Here is a 19128-nt window from a genome sequence, read left to right on the forward strand (position 1 = left end):
AAATGTTCGCTCAATTAACTATATTATATTGTGATATCAATTCTATTTATTATATTTAAAACTGAAATTATTATTGCATCACTTAGATTTACTATTTCGTTACTTGAATAACAACATTTACAATAATATCACTTAATTTTCATAATATTTCATTACATAATACTTTCAATATTTTATTATTTAATATACAAAATAAAAAAAATACATCCCGTGGGTACGCACGGGTCAGTATACTAGTTTTTTATAAAATCATATCTATGCTTCTCTGCTTCTTATCTTTCTTTTTTAATTTATCAACAGTTTTTCTCTCATCTTTTCTATTCTGATATATTTTACTTTATTTTTAATTTTTAATAAATATAATTTCATTTTATAAATTAATTTAATAAAATTATAATATCAGCACCTACTTATATAATATTACGCATATTTAAAAAATGTGTAATACTAATCTAAAGAAACACACAACCAGATATCAGCACGTGCGTTTGCAAGACTAGATTTTCATTATATTTATTGTATATACCAAAATTTAAACGTTATTTATATTAGAATTGTACCTACATTTTTTATTTTCTCAGTCTCACCTTCTCATATCATATTAATTAATTATGTGATAGATGTGTGTGGATGAGACAAACTTAGGGTAGATATGTTTCTTTCCCGCTATAATTTTGGTCAACATTTATTTTTAGTGGATGAAAATTAACTAAACAGATATGAAATTTGCATAGAAAAAATTATATACAGATTATTAATATATTTATGTGATTTTAGCAAAAACATTTATTATTTGTTTATATAACGTGTGATGTCATTGATTGATATCAACAAATGAGAATTTACAAATACAGTTTCTGAAAACATTGCATGTGTCTATGTGTCTGTCATCAGGTTTCTGTAGTCTATTGCATCACCAATTAGCACTATTTGTTAAAACAAAGATAAAAACAAAAACAAAATTGAAATCAATTAAAAGTTTGATTAAGGACTAAAAGATACAAATTTCAAAAGGCTCACAAAATAACAAAATCATCATAACTCTACCGCTTGGTTTGAATTACAGGAAAAATGAAATAAAATAAGAAAATGCGAGTAAGAAATTAAAGTTGTTTAGATTAAGAAAAAAGAAGTAAAAATATAAATAAAAATTTACTAAATTTTTTTATAGGTATTATTAATGTAATATTTAAAAATATTAAAATTAATTATGTAATATAATCATTAACAAAAATGCTTTTGATTGTGTTTTAATAAAAGTGGGTATAAATTAAAATTGAAAATAATCATTTATAAAAAAATAACTGATTAAATATGTTTGTAGTCTCTAAACTTAGATGCGAAGTTGAAATTCATCTGAGTCCTAATCCCTAATTTTGAAAAAATGAATGGATATATTGTTATTTTAATCCAACGATATATTTTTTTTGTTATGTGTTAAACGACGTTCAAAACTGACATTTGAAGTGAGATATATCAAATGGTGTAAGCAGCTCAAATGCAGTATCAAACACCATTTTTCACATAAAAAAAACTTAATAGACTTGGGTAGTTGGGTTATAAGGATTATATCTATTCATTTTTTAAGTTTGATGATCAAAATATATCAAAATTTGAGACATGAGTGAATTACAATTTCATATTTATGTATACATCAAAGTACAAGAACTAAAAACATATTTAACTCAAAAATAATCTATGAAATGGAAACAATATTTTTTAAGACTATTTAATTTTTTAAATTCATTTTTATAAATAAATAATTAGCAATGATGATCATAATTTTCCAACAAATTTTAAAAAATAAAATAAAAGTGTAATAAAACGTTTTAAAATTTTAAAATGAAATTTGTAGATTAAATTTAAATATATAGAAAAAAAAATTTCCAATGTTCAATTGGTGGAATAAAATAGGTAAAGAAAATTTTACTACATGAATGAAAAAAGAATTAAAACATAAGTGTATAATTATAGGAATAACTTCATTAAAAAATAAAATATATAAATGGTATGTTATAATTTATATTAGTTTTTCTTCTAGGAAGAAGAGACACATTGCATACTCCATGTCCACTAATAACTTGAATAAGATGTGGAAAGCATTTAATTAGTCATCAATAGCACACCACAAATGCAAACCGAATATTTGGTTACAAGTAGATATACGTGGACAACATATGGAAGCACATTTGAAGGTACATGTAGATATGAAACACAAAATGCTTTTTCAAAATACTAATATTTTCTACATTAAAAATAGTATCACTACCTTTTATAAAAAAACACGAAAAAAAATTTAAGATGTAACATTCGTTGTCCTTTTTTTTTAATGATTTAATTAGTTAAATAATATTCATTTTTGTTCAAATATGTCAATTGTGATTTCGCAAAACTAATTTTTCTATGTTGTTGACATTGAACATTTCTAACGAGGTAAAAGTTTACATTGTTAATAAATTGTTTAACTAAACTTAAATATTTTCATATTTTTAATTTAAAGTTATATTATAGGGACATTTTGCTACAAATTATAGCTATGGATAGATTGTAGCAAAATTTGTTATGGAACATAGACAGATAATTTTATCTTTTAATTGATTTAGCTCTTATTTTTTTATTTTTAATAAAGTAAAAACCTAAATAAAATAAAGAAGATTATAGAAATAGAAACAAAAAATGTACACATTAAAATGACTTAACTAAAATAACAAAGATTGAAGCAATACTTGTACATACAAACCAAAAGCCAAACAAAATTTTATCAATAATTTTATATATTATTGTTTTATAATTATTTATTAGGGTTAAATATCTTTTGACGTTCCATAACTTTGATGTGAAATTGAAAGTTTTTTTTGTCTAAACTTTAATACATTTTAGTTTCACAACTTTAAAATTGAATTGAATATAATCTAATTACGTTAAATTTTTTTGACGTGTGAAACACAATTTTCGACTAACATTGAAGTAAAATGTATCAAAGGATATAAATAATTCAAATACTAGCATGAAATACGTTTGATATGTAAAAAAATATTAATACAATTAGGTTAAAATGACTATATTTGTTTATTTTTAAAGTTTGAGGAACATAAATGTATAAAATATATTTACTTGATACTATTTAAGCTATATGATGATATCATAAAGAATTAAGTCGAATTTTGAAAAGTGTTTGAGCACAATCAACACAATAAGTCCTGTAAATGTACAACAACTTATGGGTCAATTGAGATGCATGCAAGTAATAAGCTTTTATAAAAGTTAAAAAATTCTTGGCTCATCCTCTATAATCTTTTTGAAGTCGATACCTCAAATTTCATTGATCTTATACATCGCTGTGATTGATTCTTTCATCATAAAAGGTATCAAGTCTTGTATACATTTACGAAGGAGAGCACAATCTTTAAAGTACGAAGATTTTGCAAAACTTGATTTGCAAAACTATTATATATGTGTTGGAAGTTCCACATCGACTAAAGATAAAGTCAATTCACAATATATAAGTGGGTGCAATCCTTATCTTTCAAGTTGATTTTGTGGGGCTGAGTTAGGCTTAAAGCCCACTTCTAACATGGTATCAGAGCCTGATTTGCTCAAGGTTCAAGCAAGTAAAGTTATTGTTTTAAGCCGTGAAAGAAATATCTAAAAAATATTCTTTTAGTAATAATTGCTTTAAGTCTTTAAGAAAAAAATAATAATTTTTTTAGTATTAATTATTTTAAGTTTAAAAAAAAATGTCTTAGGTATCATAAACCCTTAAGTTACTCCTGTGCATGCATAGTTGTATCATTAGAAAACAATTGAACCATAGTGAGATGGAAAAAGTTATAAGTTATGACTTTGCTCTATAAATATATTGGCTAGAAGTTCTTGAATATATTTTGTTTGAGAAAAAAAGAGGCTAAAATCTCTGTTCCAAACAACTTCTATTCCCAGACAATAATGTAGAGAGTCAAGATTTTTTAATCTTAATCAACAAGATATATTGCTTAACAAACTAACTCCTAAGAATCTATTAAAAGCCTGTTTGACTAATATTATTTTAACAATGTTACTTTACAGTGAGGATAACATATGAAAAATTTATAAATTTTCATCCATATTTTCAAAATTGATTATCTAATAACTGACGTAAAATATGGTAATTGAAAAGTTGCTGCAATACATGCAAAATTGGCGATTCTAAGAAAAACACGTGAGTCAATAAAAAAAATGTTTCAATACCTACTAAATAAAATTAAAGTTTCCTAAGTGAATGTAATGAATTCACATTAAATTTCAAATACATGTGCGCTTAATCTGAATCTAGCCACCTTGGAATTAAGTTCATTTCCATCACGTCCAAACATTTAATACGAAATTTCCTATTCCTCCATGGAGAAAAAAAATGCCAACTGTCATATATATATATATATATAAGTTAGAGAAAATATATATAAAAAGCTAAAACATAAAATAAAAAGACTCGACAAAAAACAATTTGTAAAAATATTATAAAAAAGAGGTTATAGTCGATAATATAACTCCTTAAAATGTACAAAATAGGTCATCAATTGAAAATGTGAGTTTAAAATTACAAATAAAGATTCATTCTGATAATATAATAATTTAACCAAACAACGCACAGTGAATTCCTTTTCAAAAAAATAAAATAAATTAGTTATGTTTTAATACCTGGACATTATCAAGGGTTTGAATGTTGTTAGGTAGGATGTTATAATTGTATTAGAAGAATTTTTATAATCAAAACTAGTCCAAGTTCATTAAATGCGTGTATGTCCCATGTTGTTGCTTTGCATGGTTATAAATAGCACTGCGTAGGACTCTAAAATAGACTCGTGCTTTCCTGGTTTATTTTGCAGACACATTAGCTTCGTTTGCAAAAGAAAAAAAAAAAAGAAAGAGAAAAAGATGAACTGCTTCGAGGAAGATGTTCCAATGCCTCTGAGTCCTATGGCAGACTACTTTAGCAGCTCTCTGATAAACGTGTTTGTCATGGCTGTTGCTGAATCTGAGATTCCAATTGATGAATCAAAAGTTTTACCTCTGCTTAAGAACAAGTTACTTCCCATCTGCTCCAGATTCTCTTCTATCATGGTACGTATAATTTATTATTAGACATCTATATCTATATATATCTATCTATATGAAACAAAAAATATCATCTGATATTGTTACTGCATAACTTGAACAGGTTACTGAGAAGAATGGGAAAAAAGTTTGGAAACAAGTTGATGTTAATCTAAAGGATCACGTCAAGATTCCTAAGTTTACATCCAACAACCGAACACTCAAATTATACGACGAGTGTTTTGATGAATACATGGAAAAAATAGCAATGGAACAGATACGAGAAGATAAACCACTTTGGGAAGTGCATTTGTTTAAGTATCCAACGAGCAAATGTGAAGGAACTTTCATATTTAAGCTCCATCATGCACTTGGAGATGGCTTCTCTTTCATGACAACTTTCCTTTCGATAGTGGAAAGTGCTGATAATCCTTCTATTCCAGTAAAATTTCCTTCAAGTAAATCATCAGCAAGCACCAATGGCATGCCAAAACAATTATCTCAAACTGCTTCTGTGATGTTCAAGAGTGCAGTTGATTTTGGCTGGAGTTTGTTGAAAAACAGCTTGATACCAGATCAACAAACACCATTAAGGTCAGGGCATGAAGATGTAGGGTTTCGACCTATGAGAATAGTTAACGTTTCCCTCTCTTTGGACAGCATTAAAGAAGTCAAAAATAAAATCAAAGTGGTACGTTCAAACTTTATAGTTTCTCAAGTGTTATTTTTTTCTCTGTTTCATTATATTATCTAAAGTTGGAGATCGTACATTGAATAAACACAAGGCTATCTGGTATATAAATGGTGCAAGAGTCTCACTTTATAAGTTGATTTTGTAAGGTTGGGTTGAACTTCAAATCCATTTTTTAACATGATATTAGAGTAATGGTTTAGCCTATCCTAGTGAGATTAATTTTTTGTTGAATTTATCGTGTCATCTGTACTGAGTTGTTATCGAACTACCCATTATAGTTTCTAGTCTCATTCAGCATGAGGGGTGTGTGTTGAATATCTCACATCGACCAGAGATAAAATTTACAATGCATAAGTGAATATAAATCTTACATTACAAGTTCAACTTTATAAACTTTAGTTAGTTTTAAAGTTCACTTCTTATATTATTTTTTTTCCCACTGTTTTGTTTTGTGTACATGCAGAGCGTAAATGATGTGTTGGTTGGCGCAATTTTCCTTGGCATTGAACTGTACATGAAGGCAAAGAACCACAGATCAAGAAGTGGTGAGAGTACAGCATTGGTGCTGCTGAATACCAGGAAAATTAGGGCTTACATACCAGCGAAGGAGATGCATGCTACTAACTCTACGACACCTTGGGGGAACAGATTTCACTTCATGCATGTCCCAGTGCCCATGTTAAGTCATAACAAAGAATTGAACCCACTTGAGTTTGTTTTAGATGCCAAGAAAAATATCAACAGACAGAGAAATTCTTTGGCAGTACCAATGACTGGTGTGCTTTTACGCTTGTTGAACCAAATCAAAGGACCACAGGTTTGAAATAATCATGTTTAGTTAATGCATCATTTCTCTTTAATCAATTTTGTAAGTTTGAGCATTATTAATGAACTTTAATATTGTTATTTTGTTTAATAAAAGTGAGTAATAACAGAATTGTTTATAATAATTATTTGGTGTTGCAGGCTGCTATAAAGTACATGTATAAGATAATGAATAATGCAAGTTTGAGCATCTCACACATGGTGGGGCCATCAGAGAAAGTGTCTTTGGCTGATCATCCAATCAACGGCTTCTACTTCATGACTGTTGGTTTATCTCAGGTCTCTTCTCAAATACTCAAACAATAAATAACTACCATAGAATTAATTTATGAAAAGATTGAAATTGGCCTATTTTTAAAAAAATGAACTATAATATTTTGGAACACAAAAATTATATATTGTAGGTACTAAATAAAAATTTTAATTTGCTAGGTCAATCTTTCTTTGCAAGCATTTAATATAAGTTTAGTTTACTCAATACATTAAAGATGATTTAATAATTTAAAATGAAAATAATTACAAAGACAATGATGGGTATCGGAAAGGATATAAAACCGGAGAGAGAGCGAATATACATAAATTCATCTTTACTTTTGACCTAATTTAAAAAATAAGATATTATCAACATTCACACCTATGTCTAGTTATACATAAATTTTTCATCGATCTAAGAAAAAGTTTCAAAAATAACTGTGACAATATTTGTCCTTCCTAAAAGTTATGTTATTGGTGTAGTTTTTCTCCTGGTTCACGTTCTTCATTGTCAAACATAATAATAAAGTTTGGTGCATCATTTTATAATTTGGATTCTCTATTTATTTTTGTGTAATGTTCTTTTCCTGTGTCTTTATAATATACTGATTACCACTAATTTTAATGTTTTAAAATATATTAAAAAGATATTTAAAATATCAACACAGTGTATTTTTAATACTTAACAGAGAACATCACTAAACAAACCAGTGGAGAATCTGAACTCATGATTTTATCAGATACTAATGTTGCAAAAACATATTTTGTGATTTATTTACAGAGTATGACAGTGACTATAACAAGCTACATGGGATATTTAAGAGTTGGATTTGGAGTAGAAGAAGGCTTCATAGATGAATACCAACTCAAGGCATGTTTCGAGATATCTCTGCAGATGATATTGGAAGCAGCAAAAAATTTACCTATATGAAAACTATATTGTTGATCAAAGAATAGTTATTTCGTACTATATGTTTGAAATGTTTGATAGCATATATTAAATTTTTAAAAAGCAAAAATAATCAATAAAATGGATAATAAAAATCCAACGTATGTGATCCATGTTTGGTAGTAGTTAATGTATTTGTGTTACTTGTATTGTAATGTTATGTAACAACAATAAATATTTGAATCAATTATGTTTTGGTCTTGAGATGTATTTATATTTTGATTTTTATATAAAATTGTTTAATTTTATTTTTTTAATTCATTTTGTTCTTATTATTCTATTTTAAAAAATATATCATAGAAATAAAAATGAACACATTAAAATAAAAAAGATTGAAATAATATTTTTATACGAATCAAACGTTAAACAATTTTTTTTAAAGAAAAAGAAACGGTGTAACTATATTTCAAGCAATATATTCAAGTGTAAATATTAGAATATTTACGTCTGCTGTATATTATTGTAAAAGTAGCTGAAAAAGTGGGAGTTACAGTATGTTCTTCTCAAGCCAAACCTTCCGAATGGAAGCGCTGGGTTTCTCTGGACTACTCTTCTACCATTCATTACCCTTGACATGAGAGGTATATCGTTACCTTTGATCTCATTTCCATTTTTTTTTATTTTGCAGAGTCTCAGCTCTTTCCTCGAGCCCCACGGGGTCCTCTCAATCCCGCTCTCTCACTTCTGTCGCTATAAGTGTGCTCCCCCTTTGTGCGCAGAACGCCGAGGGTGTTCAGGTCTTTCCCCTCTTTTATCTTATTGCTTTCTTTTCTCCATTTCTCACTTGGGTCTAATTGCCAGGTTCAAGTGAACCCTCAGTAGCTTGAACCTGGCAACGGTCTTTGACACATCTATTAGCTGAAGAGGCCTAACGCTGGTCTTTTTATTCTTCCTATGACTAGCCGATGTAGACTATATCCATAGCCTTTCATATTAGTTAGGGTTGTGTCCTTAACGAATTTGTGAAACTCGTTTAGGCGAATCGATCAATATAAGGGCTTATACACCTACCTTTGAATGAAAGAAGTGTTGATTGTATGCCTGGAAAAGAGAAAGAGTGACTTCCGACGGTCTGACGATTGATTGCATTTGGTTCAATTTATCTTGCTTGAGAGGGCAAAGGCAGGAAATAGAGTATGGAGTTAGGGGCTTGCTTAATGGCTTTCCTTCCGGCTTCAATGCTCAAGGCATTTCTTTTTTCTTTTTTTGGATTATGCTCTAGTGTTTGAATCATTTTTCTATCTATTCGTCTTTCTATTGATCTATTTGTTTTGCTATCATTCAGTATCAGTAAGATTGATTAGTATGTGGATTACGTGGCTCGCTCTCGCTCTTTGAGTTCTTGGTCTGAAGGTGAACGAGCTCTTGGTGTCGTAATTCCTACTCGCTTTCCTTGTATTAGCTACAGCCACCGAAGCATTCTTTCGTCAACACGAGTTAGCTATTCTCTGATCTTTGCCTTATTCTTTCTTCCTTTTCGTATATATTTTCAACCGCACAACTGGAACCAAAAATTTCATTGCCTTGAAGAGCCTTCCATTCTTAAGCCAGCCAATCCAGTCAATCAATAAAGGGGCGAAGCGGTGTGAACATGGCCTCATTCTATGACGAGTTGGAGGAGATAGCAGGCTACGGCGAGGAGCCGCCCTACGAGGAAGACAAAAGGGACACTGAGGTCCGAGGACCGGAGGCCCACGTATATGCACTCATGAATACTTATCAATTCAAAAAATTCTTTGATCGTAGAGCAGGCACGTTTCGCCGCTACGCTAAAAGGCTCTTCTATTATGGATCACACGTCCAATTCTCTGGCTCAGAAAGGCTTTCGATGTTTTGTTTCGCAGAACGCGTTGTATTTTGTTTTTTAGAAACTCCAAGGTAGGGGCTTCTTCTGGTTCCCTGACCCCGGCGGGTTGACCAGGAGCCTCCCCCTCTTGCAGCTCATTTATATCATTCAGAGGTTGTTGGATGGGGGCCAGCTGTTCGACGGTACTACTGGAAGCGGCGGGTCCCGAGCGGGAAGGGTGATGTAGCTCTTGGTTGACGCTGGCTTCAGAGCCAGCATCAGCCCCATACATTACCATAGGAGCCCCATCGGCAGTTAGGATAGCCTTGACCGCCAAACCAATGGCGAAGGCCAGACCCCCTGAAAAACCGATTTTCCCAAAGAGAAGGGAGAGGGATCGCCCTGCTAGTGACCAAAATATCTGCCAAAAGAAGGAAGGGTGGTCCCCCAGGATCATCGAAATCCAATAGCATACCGCCATGAAGACCCTCCTTCCGAGGGTTAGGTTCAAGGGTTGATTCGAAGACGCATCTCCTCTCTTCGGGAAGCTAACAAATAAAGAAAGCTTTTGGCCTCCTTGCCTCTGTATGAGCCTTTTCGCTAATATGCTCGGTAAGGGTTCCTTGCTTGTGGAGTTCCTTCTTGGATTGAGGGAGTACGGAACCAAGCCCGGTGTTCTCTCCCATTAAGTTAAGCAATTTCTAAATTCATTCAAGGCTTGCTTTTAGAGCAATGAAGCTGAAAGATGAATTGAGAAGATCCAGAGCGAACTAATGAGTTTGAGTTCATGAGGTTTAGAAGCTAAATTGCACGAGCATTAGAGTAGCTAGGATTTGATACGAGATAACTGGAAGAGAGAAGGAAAAAGAGCAAAGGATTTACAAGTCTAATGCGAGAGGAATGGCTGACACGTTGACTGCCTTCGAGAAAAATAGAACCCAAGCGGTCTAAGCCCCGGGACGGACCCCAACCGAAAGAAAGGCGCTAGACGGACTAACGGCAAGCGAGATAAAGCAGCTGGCCCTATGTGTAAAACCTTGCCGCGGGAGAGTCTTTCTCCAATGAGAATAAAGCCACTTTTTGGGCAAGACAAGAAAGGAACTCGCCCTTTGACACCACACCAAGGGATAAGAGCTGATTGCTGGCGATGACTTGGTGAAAGGAATCTATGAGAGAAGGTTCTCAAACCGGGTTCCGACCGAATAGAGCGCGGAGCCAACGAGTCTTTAAGTGGGCGAACAGCGTAACGAGTCTAAGGGCGGGATCAAGCTTGAAAGGAATGGACGGGCGTAGGCTTAATAGTGAACGCAGACCCCCCTGCTTATAGATATGAGATCAATGACTTAACAGATGCCGAGAGAAACTGTTAGACTTCTTGCGTTGCGAAGAGAGATCGAAGACGAAGATTTTATGACGCAGTGCGGGCACTGGATGGAATAGACAGATAATAATCAATATAACAACCCACCGGAAGGGCATACCTCAGGAGCACCAATCCCCCCCGGCAAACATCTATCTGCACGAAGCCGACCTATGCTATGGGTAGAAAGAAAAATGAAATATGAAAAAAAAAAGATGGGGAGTGTGAGATACGCGAACGGGGAGTACGCAGCCGAACAACCGTAGGGGCTTCCAGCAGTGATAGCTGAACTAACCAGATGGGCCGCCCAAAACATGGAGCTGACATTTAAATAAATAGGAAATCAACGTCGGATCCCGGCTATCCGATTCTTCCTTTAGCGGCTGAGAACAAAGAGTAATCCCAATCCCTGAACGTAGTCCAACCTTCGGTCCTTCTGAAGCCGAGAAGGAGACTCCCAAGCATCCGAGATGCGAAAAGAAAAAGGGACCTTTCTCTAAGCCATTTGAAGTAGACAGGGATAAGGACAAGAGGCTCGCTACCGAGCTCGATGCTTTGAATAGGACCCACGGGGCGGTAATCTCAGATGCAGCAAAGAAAGAGGAAAAAGGCCAGGTTCTTTATTCCCATAGGCACAGAATTACTTTATTGAAAGTATGAGAATGAGAGTTTGCATTCCGATTTATTAGAAACGTGTCTAATATATAGAATACAATATCCCATAATATGAGAGAAAAACAACACTTAATATGTTTTATCATAAAACAGAATATTCAGAATATTTGATAATAATAATAAAAGAGAATAAAATATATGATATCTCTATCAATAGAATTAAAACCCGAGGATATATGATATCTTTATCACCCCTCTCATGATGGGCATGAAAATTATGAAGGTCCAACTTGGAAGTAGTACTTTTGGGAAGTAGTAGGATGAAGAGAATTTTGAGAACCTTTAAAAGCTTTAGAACCTTGAGAATTTCTTTTTTCATTGCTGATAATTGTTATTAACAAGAAAGAGATATATAAGAACAAATGCATCATTTTCTCTTATACGAAGAAATAAAGGGTGGGGAGAAGCAAAACTCGTCCATGAGTGAAATTGCTAAGAGAAGGTAATGGCAGCCAATGCTTTTCATCTGATATCATTAATATCATTAGTATTTGATAAAACACAAATGAGAGAAAGTTAGGAGATGAATACTTTATTGAAAGTATGAGAATGAAAGTTTGCATCCCGATTGATTAGAAATTTGTCTAATAGATATAGTACAATATAATATAATATATAAGGGTTAGAGTAATCTTGGTAATCTTGTAAGTATGTGTGTATAAGGGTTAGAGTACTCCAAGTACTCTATTATATAAGTATACATATTTTTGGGGACCAAAAAAAAAATCTCATAATACAAGGAAAAAATAAAACCTAGTATGTATCACCATAAAACAAACTATCTAATAATAAAAAAAAAATATAAGATATCTTTATTAATAAAATCAAAATAAGAAGATATATGATATATTTCACATGTTATTTGAAAGATGTCTCAATCACACATGTTGGTTTAGTTGGGATTGGACTTCAGATCCCACAAATTGAAAAAAAAACATTTCACTATTATTTTGTTATGTCACATTGTTTAGTTGTCGTTACATGTTATTTTATTATTTTAAAACTTTATAATGCATAATTTATGATTTTATAATTTTTAAACTTTATAACTTTAATTAAAAAATATATAATTATATAATTATAATTTTATGATTTTAATTCAAAGTTAAAAATATATCATAATCTAATATTTCATACTAAAAAACATAAGATCATAGAAACTCAATACCAATTACAAAATATTCAAATCCCAAAACTATGTGATGATATTTCTGTGATTCTAAATCCCCAGTCTTTGTTATTAGAAGTCTTTTCCGACCTTCACATACTACTCCAACTACAATTTTTAATTTTTAATTCAAATTATAAAATCACAATTTTATAATTATACTATTTTGAAATAAAATAATAAAATAATAAAAATATATAAACATACAGTTATAAAATTATAAAATTATAAAATTATAAAATTATAAAATCATAAATTATAAAATTATAAAATAATAGAGTAAACTTTGGTGACATATCAACATATGACAAGGTTAGATAATAACCATGTTAACCACTTAAACAATCACATCACCTAATTATTTAAAAGTTAACGAGACTCAATTGAAAAAAATAATTTTATTGAGTACTCAATAGACTACAAAAATTTATCAGGGAATCAATTGATGTATTTTATTGATGTATAATTTTGAGAAAAATTTAGGATGACAAATAGGTAAACGATTATATAACAAATTTCAAAGAATTAAAGTTTTTGTTAGTGACACAACATCCAATAAAATTGAATTCTCTAATCCATACATTTTGTACTAGAAGAGTAATAATATTTAGTAACTTTTTGGGTGATCACATCAGTATCATCCAAAATCCAATTAGGTATATCCCATCCTTATTAATCATTTAAGTAAGATAAATTGATTACAAAAGAAGAAAAGTTTCAGCGAGTACCTGTCCAAGCCAAGCTAATATCATGGTGTAACCTTACTCTTTCAAAATAAGAAATTCTAGCCATTTTGGATATACAAATGTAAGAATACCAACAATCATTTCAAAGACTAATATAATCACCCTTACCTATTGTCTACAAAGTATTTTCAAAAACATATGCATGTCAAATTGACAACGAGTCAAAAAACATATATTTATGATACTTACGCTTCGCATGAGTTTAACCCAAGTCATTTTGCCATAAGCAAAGTCCCATGCACTATTGCAGGAAAGAGTTTTGGCACCAGTTGTTTTGGCTATTATACCTCGGTTCAATAATCGAGGCATATTAGCACGAGGTAGAAAGGGGTGGGTTTTTGGCCTTGGTTATCAACCGAGGCATAAACTTCAATCTTAGGCCTCGGTTCTAGAGAATCGAGGCATAAAACCAATAATAAAAAATAAAAAAAAAGAACCTAGGAAAGCTGAACAACAATGGTGATGGAGGAGCATGCAATATTGGACCCGTTTTTCAGAGCTAATCAATACCACCAAGGGTACCTAGACACCAATGACTGCAAAAAAACTTAAACTTTACTAAAAAGAACTCAAGAATGACATAAACTTCATCAAAAACGCAAGTAAATTTGAAACAAACGCTCACCAAAGTTAGACGTTGAGTGGCGGTGTGGCGGAGTTCTACATTTACGCGACGAAGAATGGAGGTTGGGAAGAACGATGGAGAACAACGGAGAACGACACAAAGGAGGATGAGTGAAGAAGAAGAAGAAGCGGCGCAATGAAGAAGAAGAAGCAACGCAGTGAAGAAATGAAGTCTATGCAGCTCTTTGAAATTTAACCCTGAACAGAATTTTAGGCCTCAGTTATTTAAACAACCGAGGCATAAATCTTTGCGTAAAATAAAATAATAAAAGAATGATAATTTTGAACTTTTAGAAAACTTATATGCCTTGGTTCTAAAACAACTGAGGCATATACCATGTATAGGCCTCGGTTCTCTAGCAATCGAGGCATATAAGTTCGCAAAAATTTCAAAATTGCCACCACGATTTTATAGGTCTTCGTTTCTTTAAAACCGAGGCATATCACTCATGTTAAAAAGTAAAAATTGCACTTGTGATGGTAAACATAACATGTAAGCTTTATTTTCCAATTGAATATTAGTAATTAGCAAACCACCATTTACCTTATAACCACATAAGATAGACCATTTAACAATCCTTATTTTTGTGGATCCTTAGTCAAAACAAAAAAATTAACTCATTGTTGGCATCTGTAAACTTGGAAACTATAAAACAATAAGCCAACATTCATAAAATTAACTAGTTGTATTCTCCTCGTCATATTAAGCAATTTCACTTTCCAATAAGTCATTTATTATTAATTTTATCAACCAAAGCTAGAAAAAAACCACGTCTTAGGAGTTCCCACAAAAATTGATACATCCAACTAGTAAAAGGAAGAGATCTTTAATCACAAGAGAGAAATATCTTGAGTCATCTAACAAAAGAAGAATAGGCATCAACATTGTAAAATTGACATTTAACCATACTTACCCACTGATAAGAGAATGTGCTTACTCAAGCAAGGAAGATGTCAAATGCCGCAGGGTTGTAGTTTCTCATCTATAGAAAACAAATATATCATCGGTATAGAGAGTATGAGAAATTTTATCCCCTTAAGACCAACCATGAAAAGCATAAACTTCATAAAAATAACATTTGAAATGTTTCTACTCAAAACCTCTTCAATAAAAAAAAAGTACATTATAAGAAAACTATTAAATAATGACTAATTTCATGACCAAAAATATGTCTAGAGACCAATTTAGTAACCGATTTTCTAATTAAAGACTAATTTAAAAACAAATTCTTTTGGGTAGTCAAAACCTTGATAACTAATGTTAGTGACCAATTTATAGATTAATTCATAATAGAAACTATTTTAGTTACTAATTTAGAGACAAATTATATTTTTTGAAACTATTTTAGTTACCAATAATTTTTAATTTATAAATTACTATCTAAATTTGTTAGTATAGTGATTAATTATTTTTTGTCACTAAAATTAGTCACTAAACAATCATTTTCTTATAGTAGGAGAAAGGATCATAAAGAAATATTTAATAAATACTATATCTTCATAAAAGTTATTTAACTTTTTCAAAACATTTTATTTTCCAATTTTAACAAACTCTCACATATATTTTACTGTTTTAAGTTCGATCCCAAACATTATTTTTCATTATATGATATTTATCGTCTCTACCCACATTTCAACGTTATTTATATTAGAATCGTACCCTTCTCGTATCATATTAATTAATTATGTCACAGATGTGTGTGTATGAGACAAAGTTTGGGTAGATATGGCCGCTATAAATTTTGTCTAACATTTCTTTTAAGTGGATGAAAGTGAACGAAACAGATGTGAATTTTGTATAGTAAAAATTATATACAGATTATTAATATATTTATGTGATTTTAGAAAAAAGCATTTATTATTTGTTTATATAACTGTTAAGTTAGTAACATCAATAAAAAAAGTTCATATTAGGTTAATGAAATTTTACTTATCCATTAGCCCGTCTAATGTTATTGATTGATATCAACAAACCATTTCGTAGGTTTGGGATGCTAGGACACAGTTCTAAAGAAAATTTTGTCTGGAGCACAATATAGGTGATTATATTATGGTGTATATGGATCCATAAAAATAATTTTATAAAATACTTTAATAAATTAATATAAGAATACATAAAAGAAAGACTTGTGCGTATGCCGGAGAAAATTATCCAAGATATTTTTCTAATCAATTTGATGTTGATGTGTTGTTAAGTTGCACATTAGCATTTAAGGTCACAATGCAACTTATAAATTCACGTGGTTCAATGATGAAAAGCTCGGTATTATTTAGTAGATTATATGTCTACTTCACTTGAAGGAGATCAATATATATAATTTCTATTGTCACGTAATAATATATCAAAAGATATAAAATAAATCAAAATATATATATATATATATATATATATATATATATATATATATAATATGCTGTGAACTTTTATATGTTATAGTTATTATTACCAACGAATTTGTTGATAAATTTATCGATAAAAGAAGTTGCAAAATTTCCATTCAAATATAGATTTATTATAAATTATTAATGAAATAAATTGGTTGGTAATTACATATTTTAAAATTTATAGATAAAATTTATCGATAAATTAAATTTCATACTTTATTTGTAAATATGTCAGTAAAGGAATGGCAAAATTTTCACCTAAATATGACGAGATAGATATCGAAAATTAAGTTAGTGAAGGAAAAAAGAAGAGAAGAAGAAAGAAAGAAGTAGAAGAAAGGGAAGGAAGTGAAGGAAGAGAATAAGAAAAAGTGAGAGAAGAAAGTGGAGAAGAAAAAAAAGAAGAGGAGGTGAAAGAGTTCATTCACTCTACATATTTTCAATTAGATTGTCTATACTCAATATTTTTACTAGTTCACTCTATTTATTTTTACATTATCCATCATTTTAATTTTTAGAGAGTCCATTTTACATTTTTTACATACTTTATCACTTGAATTCTTATAGAGCCTACTATTATATATTTTTTAAAATAATTAAGTCATTTTTCACATTTATTTTATTTAAAATTTAATTATAAATTTAAAAATATTTATTATTTTCTTTTTTCAATTTCTAACTTTTTTAATATAATATATATTTACTAATCTAAAAAAACACACAAACAAATATTGAGTATGCACGAATTTATGACTACATTTTCATTATGATATTTATCGTATATACCAAAATTCAAACGTTATTTATATTAGAATTGTACCTACAAATTTTATTTTCTCTGTCTCCCGTTCTCATATCATATTAATTAATTATGTGATATATGTGTGTGAATGAGACAAACTTAGGGTAGATATGTTTCTTTCCCGCTATAATTTTGGTCAACATTTATTTTAAGTGGATGAAAGTTAACGAAACAGTTATGAAATTTGTAGAGTAAAAATATATACAGATTATTAATATATTTATGTCATTTTAGAAAAAAACATTTATTATTTGTTTATATAAGGTTTGATGTCATTTTTTGATATCAACAAATGAGAATTTACAAAACATTGCATGTGTCTCTCTAATCAAGTTTTTATAGTCTATTGCATTACCAATTAGCATTATTTTTTAATGAAAAAGATAAAAAAAAATCAATTAAAAGTTTGATTAAGGACTACAAGATTCAAATTTTAAAGGCTAACAAAATAACAAAACCCTCATAACTATCTATCGAGTGGCGAACGAATCTTGATCACATAAATTTTGAAAGAGTAAAAATAATATACTCAAATTTCATATATTTAATTATTGTTACTAATATAACAAAAGTATATATAATTTAATATTAAAATCTCATTTTACATTTTTTCTTACAAAAATTATAATTATGAAGTTGTATTTGATATGAAATTCATTTGAAATAAGTTTTTCTAATTTCTTCTCTTTTCCTGAATATTCTCATAATTGAGAGAGTTTTCTTTTTAAAAGTTTTAAAGAATTAATATAAAAATTTTCACTTTTAATTCAAAAGAATTAATATGAAACTTTTCACTTTTAATTCAAAAAAATTAATATGAAACTTTCCATTATATAATCCTTTGAATATTAAGGAATGGTTAGCTAATTCAATAATTGAACTCGTGGTATGATGTTTCAAAATAGGTGAAGAAGTAAATTTGTATTATTTTCATCTTCAAGGGTATCTTCCTTTTATCACTTAAAAAAAATAATATGTTATTTTATTCTTCATCAATATACCTATTTAAAAAAAATAAATACTAAAATATAATTTATCAAAATGTAATAAAGAATTGAGAGATATAATTACTAAAAAAATATGATAATCAAGTCACATCTAGAAAATGGTTATGAAAAAACATATAGTACATGACTTTTCTTTTTATATTCATAAAAAAATAAATATACAAAGAACTCATAAGATGAAAAAAAACTAAATATCAAAATAATATTTTCCTATCAAGAGAAAAAAAAGAGTTACCCTTTTTATATTAAAAGAGAAAACATGAGAACTGAGAGTGAAGAGAATGAATTTATATCTAACTTTCTATTTCTTTTTTAAAACAAAACACACAAAAATAGACGCAAGAGTGTAAATGTATATAATACGTGAAAAACTTAAAATGAAAGAACAAAAAAATATCTCAATAAATTTTATTATTCTTTATTATATTTAATTTTTTATTTTATTACTTATTAACATTAAATATTGTATTTTATAAAAATAATAAAAATTAATGTCAAAAAATATTTTAAAAACATTTAAAAAAAAATTTAATATTTTTTTAAATATTTAAAAAATCTTGGGGGGACCATGGCCACCTAAAGACCTTCTAAGGTCCGCCATTGACTCTACCGCTTGGTTTGTGTTGGAAATAATGCAAGTATGAGTCAAAATGTCATATGGAGTAGAAAAGATAAAGTTAAACACTAAATAAGATGAAAAATTTATGAACCCATTCATTGGCGGAACTACATGGTGACAGAGGGGAGCCATGGCTTCCCCAATTTTTTTTTTTGAATTTTTT

The 19128-nt window shown here is 29.7% G+C and overlaps 1 protein-coding gene across 1 annotated transcript; it reads left to right on the forward strand.

Annotated features, from left to right (window-relative positions):
• Positions 1–4854: 4854 nt before the first annotated feature.
• LOC114184710 (wax ester synthase/diacylglycerol acyltransferase 4-like) lies at positions 4855–7997 on the forward strand. Its single transcript, XM_028072021.2, has 5 exons — positions 4855–5100; positions 5198–5764; positions 6231–6584; positions 6734–6871; positions 7626–7997. The coding sequence occupies exons 1-5, from the start codon at positions 4915–4917 to the stop codon at positions 7773–7775; spliced, it is 1395 nt and encodes a 464-aa protein (XP_027927822.2). The 5' UTR covers positions 4855–4914; the 3' UTR covers positions 7776–7997.
• Positions 7998–19128: the final 11131 nt, after the last annotated feature.

Source organism: Vigna unguiculata, chromosome 5 (assembly GCF_037176805.1).
Source record: "Vigna unguiculata cultivar grain cowpea cultivar isolate G323 ecotype 2 chromosome 5, ASM3717680v1, whole genome shotgun sequence".
In the NCBI taxonomy this organism is placed as follows: Eukaryota; Viridiplantae; Streptophyta; class Magnoliopsida; order Fabales; family Fabaceae; genus Vigna; species Vigna unguiculata.